Source organism: Carex rostrata, chromosome 22, assembly GCF_964058835.1.
Source record: "Carex rostrata chromosome 22, lpCarRost1.2, whole genome shotgun sequence".
Lineage (NCBI taxonomy): Eukaryota > Viridiplantae > Streptophyta > Magnoliopsida > Poales > Cyperaceae > Carex > Carex rostrata.
The window spans coordinates 2,875,771-2,881,001 of record NC_135939.1 but is presented as its reverse complement, the minus strand read 5'-3'; the positions used below and the strand labels follow the sequence as shown (position 1 = coordinate 2,881,001).

Here is a 5,231-nt window from a genome sequence, read left to right as displayed (position 1 = left end):
TCTCTTCCATAATTTTTTTCCTAAAAAAATTGACATTTTCCTGTCTCCATCGCTTGCACATCTTAGTTGCACGGGTAGATGCAGAGAGGATCTATTGCATCCTAATCCTAGCTCAGTCAATGAAGGCATAAAGCTGTGTTGACCTGGTTCCGTCGTGATCTAGAGAGGCTTTTCTGGGCCAACTGTAGATCAAAGGGAGAGGTGTCAATGACACCCGTTTACCCGTTTACCTTATCAGAATATATTTGATAAGACGGATATTGATAAGATTTTTTTTGTTTTGTTAACTTATTAGATATGGGTATGGATAAGAATTTTTTTTCGTTAAATAAACAGGTATGAGTACGGGTAAAGATTATTTCGTACCCGTTGGATAACGCTGATGGAAGTATCATAAATTTTTTAATCCAGTCTTATAGAATTCATTTTCCATGGAAATAGGCAGCAGCAACTTTAATACTTGACGTACCTAACACACTCGATTTTTTTTAAAACACAATTATTATCTCATCTTTATTTAAAAAAGAAAATGATCCACATTCAGAGTAACATGAAAGCAGCAAAATATTAAAAATGTAACATTTGAAGGTCATCTACAATATTAATAATATAGCTTACAAGCGGCAAAGCCTATAATCATTGTACGTATCATGATTCCCAGAAAATAATCTCACCATTATCCCCAACCAAACCCAAATCCTTGAGCCTCCTTTCCTGATAGTATTCCAATCCATCCAATTCCAACTCTCTGTTTTTGAAAATACTATCTATCTGCTGAAGCACCTTCTTCTCACCAGCTCTCACCCCAACGGCTATTTGCATCCTGGGATCCAAATTGCCAATTTCCATAAGCCCTTCATCCTGCATTTAAAAATTTCAATCTTTGAGAATTTCAGAAAGAAAAAAATTATATTTAATCTGAGCTTTTGAATGCTAATTGGGAAAAACATGACTATCTGTGAGTTCGGAAAAAGAAAAGAGAAGATTACAAGTCGGTGTAACTTTAGCAGATTTATATGAATGATCTCTTGTCAAATTGAATTCCTTCCCCTTCTTTTTTTTTCTTGTTATTTTCTGACACCCTAACCATATTCACTTCTTTCATGAGAAGAAAATTGAAACAAAGGTGGTCTTGAGAAGACAGCGGGAGATCGAATTTTCTTGAAAAAATAACATTCCAAAGACAAGGAATGATTCAATAAGCATTTTACTTGTCCAATCATAAAGCATTTTGTTGCAAATAATAATTTATGGGTGCTCTCTGCTTATGTGTACAAATGAATGTGATACTTCTTGCAAATGACTATTGCTGCTACTCGCTTTTGGGCTTAGCTAAAATCAGTGTTGCCTCTTCTACATAAGGCTTAACTAAAATCGCTGTTACCTCTTCAACAGAAGTAGCATAGGCAGATAGAGCATTCTTGCATGCATCTCTCACAACACGGCAAATCGCCTCCTCATTTTCATGGCTCAAAGGCAACTCAAGGTGGCCCCATATAGCATTTCTGAAAATTGATTCTAAAAGAAAAGCATCAGTTCCACCAAGCGCAACCAGGCGTAAGTAGGGGAGCAGTTGAGATGGCAGGCTATGACCTAATACTATGTCAAAATATGCAGTCTCCCCGAGACCATTGGATTCAGCTATGTCAAGCTTGTCGCCATAAAAAGGATCTGATTCAGAGATCTCTAGTGTGAGAGTGTACACTTCCCGGTTTGGGTTTGATTCAATGAAGCCATAGTCTAGTGCCAGCTCTGCATTGCTCTTCTCCAGATCATATTGGATGCATACCTGTCAGAGGTATCTTGTGGTCAATTAATACAATTGGGGGAAAAAAGTGGCAAGGCACCATTTGCTTAATTTTATATTCATCAGAGGCATCCAATTAAGCCTAATAAACTATTCATGTGCGAAATTCACCTGCTCTCCGGACTTTACAAGGAGTGGGGCCCGCAACGAGAAAACCTGGTCCCTCCCAAAAAGACCTTTCCCTTTGATCTCCCATGCTAAATCTTCTGAAGTAATTGCTGGGTTGTGATTAATCTGTTACATCAAAGTACTTTTAAAAGAAGTAAACATAAGAGAGAAACCCTTATATGCCTGTAAAGCACAGAATACAAACTACTTTTTTACTTGAGAATAATTGATTTTATCAACAAAAAACTTTAGAAGTGATTGAAGAACCTACGAGATCAGCAAATGGGATAAGAGCAAGGTTGTCGCCACGCAAGCGTGAAAATGCTCTTGATCTCAGTATTCCAAACGCCCACAAGAAATCATCACATGTTATGGAGCCCAAAAAAAGATTTTTGTTTTTAAGTATTATTTCTTCTTCCACCTTGGCAAATTCACTTTGCACATACTCCTTCACACCAATAGTTGTGCTCAATAATTGTGTTCCTAAAGAAAACAAAAAAAATAGATTATCATTGTATAGATGCAAGTGACATTCTAGCCCGAAAAATTTACCTGGGTGTGCCAAGCAACTCCTAATTTAATATGTTACTGGTAGAAATTAATTAAATGATATAAACCAAAAACCATACATATATTTCATTGATTTTCTATTAACTAAATGAGTAAGATACACAAATGGTCCTTGAAATATCATCAAGTTCTTCTTTTGGGTGCTGAAACTTTTGAAGTTTACGTACATTTACCCTAAGCATTCTAATTTGTACCATTTTGATCCTACCATCAGACAAAAATCTAACTCAGCAGTAATGCTGAATTAGTAATTTTGGTGATTAATCTTTCAGTAGAAATAGTTCATTCCACCTAAATTTGACTTGGATTTCCATCCATCTTGCGATTAATAAATCATGGCATGAAACAGTAACCAAGTGAGACTTGCACCGGAACAAATTTGATTTACCTTGTATCTGAGAAAGCTCCTCTTCTGACCTGCACTGGAACCACAAAAAAATTACACACACATTAAAATTCTAATTACCAAGTACCAACTAAAACAACCCATTTTCTACAAATAAATTTTAAAATTCTGCTAACTCACCAGAAGATGGTGGAATCAGTAGAGGAAGGGAGAACATCCAGGTACGGTTTCCATGGTGAAGCATCGCCAAGTTCTCTCTCTCTTAATAGGAACAATGCAATGCAAACCCATGGCCTGAGGCCACCGCAGAACTGACCGATTTCTGACGTGGCAACTGAGTCGGCATCAATCCAGAGTTTCTTAGGCACCTCCACCACCACCTCGTTTCTTGAGATATCTCTCTGTGCAATCAGACCTAACCCCTCTGGCACCAGGCCCGGCTTGACAGAGGGAGCCACTCCGCCTCTGGAGACCAGCCAATTGGAGAAGTCGACGAGGGATGACTCGGAGAGGAGTGAGGGGGCGCTCTCCTTGGATTGGACAATGGCGCGAGGGAGTTTTTTCCGAAATTGGGAGGAGAGAATTGTAGGAGATAAGAGACGAGGTGGAGATATGATGCGAGGCAGTGCCATTTTTCTGAATGGATAGCTGAGAGCCTGAGACAGAGAGGCAAAATGGATATTTTTTGGATTCGAAGACGTAACATGGAGATATTTTTCTCATCAAAAGAAAAAAATTTCAAATACAGGTTCTATGGTACAGAAGCCATGTGTAAATTGTATCACAAGTTGATGGATTCAAATTTGCTCATTTTCTCAAGAAAATGAGCACTATCCTATTTTTCTATTCGAACCGTTCAAAATTGATCACACAACTTTAACTATTAATTTTCTTTTATATCAATATAATTTATTAAAACAATTCAGATATAATTGAAGCCGTGTGATTAATTTTGAACGATTTTGATAGAAGAATAGGAGGATACTCTTTTTCTAGCAGATTTGAATCCACAAGTTAATGACTTAGAGATGATAATTCATTAAGAATTGATTTATCTATATCTGATTCTTACCTATTATCTTAATAGATTTTTTTCTACTTTAATTTGACCTATTAAAATTGTTAGATAACAAAACAGTAGTGGACGAATAACCGATAATGTTAATATAATAATTAGTTTTATTATAATTTATAAATAGAATATGAAAATTATTTATTTCACAATATGTAATCACATTACTAATAAAATAATAAAAAATAAATGAATGAGTCAATCACTTTGAAATATATTGTTTTTTATAAATAAATAAATAAAATACGAATATTTCTTCGGACAAATTCAATTATTTAACTAAATAACAAAATATGCAAATAAAAAAAAGTTTAATATTTTCTTTATAACAAAAAATATACAATAAGTAACAAAAACACATCACTAATTATTGTTCAAACATTATTATATGAAATATCAAGCAAATCAATTTTATTGAATTGAATATATTATATAATCAATATATAATTTTATTGAAAAAAAATTCATAATGGAGTAAAAAAAAAAGTTAATTTAAGAGTTCTAAGATTACATTTTTTTGCTAATATAGTTTAAAATGTTATTTTAAAATTCATCTTTATTTTATATTCTGTCTTTCTCGATGTGCAATATTATTGTTCAATAATAATAGATAATCAGTGTTTGATCAGATATAATCATTTTTCATTTGTTTTTCACTCTTTTTAATGTAATATTTTTTTAAGCACCGTTTTAGCGAATTTGTATCTCTGTGTTAACTCAAAAGAGAATTTTTTGAGTTAATAAATCTCAATCGTCAAATCTGTTTTAAAATTCATACGGATTAGATCTGCATTAATATTAAAAGACCTCTTATGTTATAACCACCATTTAAAATCAGACAGTTGAAATTCATTAACTAAAAAAATTACTTTTTTAAGTTAATGCAGAGGATACGCATTCGGTTTTACCAACCTGTACTTGATACCTCGAGACCAGCTGACATAGCTCGTTACAGAAACTCATAACTGTTTGTTATAATATTGCATGAAGAGAGATTCCAAAGAATCCCAACCTAGCCAGCTTTTCTGATTCTAACATTGTCATATAAAACAAACTCATCGGATTAATATGTTATTATTTAAATATAATTTTTTATGATATTATTACAATGATTGAACGAATTTTCTACTATTAGTTAAGACCAAACAAGTCATACTAATATTAGATGAGTGTTGTAAATAACATTATGCGTTCGTCAGACACATAGAATATTATCAAATAATTAATTAAAAATAATCAGTTAATTAATCAGAAATAATAAGTCAATTAATTAGAAAAATTGCTGTATTAGAATCTTTTCAAAAAGAAATCAAATAAAAAATAAAAAA

At 33.3% G+C, this 5,231-nt stretch overlaps 1 protein-coding gene across 1 annotated transcript; it reads right to left on the bottom strand.

The window, feature by feature from the left end:
- Window positions 1–482: 482 nt before the first annotated feature.
- On the bottom strand, window positions 483–3,501 carry LSMT-L (Rubisco methyltransferase family protein). Its single transcript, XM_078323669.1, has 6 exons — window positions 3,012–3,501; window positions 2,874–2,902; window positions 2,187–2,398; window positions 1,919–2,041; window positions 1,385–1,789; window positions 483–861 (listed from the first exon to the last, which is right to left on the bottom strand). The coding sequence occupies exons 1-6, from the start codon at window positions 3,461–3,463 to the stop codon at window positions 649–651; spliced, it is 1,434 nt and encodes a 477-aa protein (XP_078179795.1). The 5' UTR covers window positions 3,464–3,501; the 3' UTR covers window positions 483–648.
- Window positions 3,502–5,231: the final 1,730 nt, after the last annotated feature.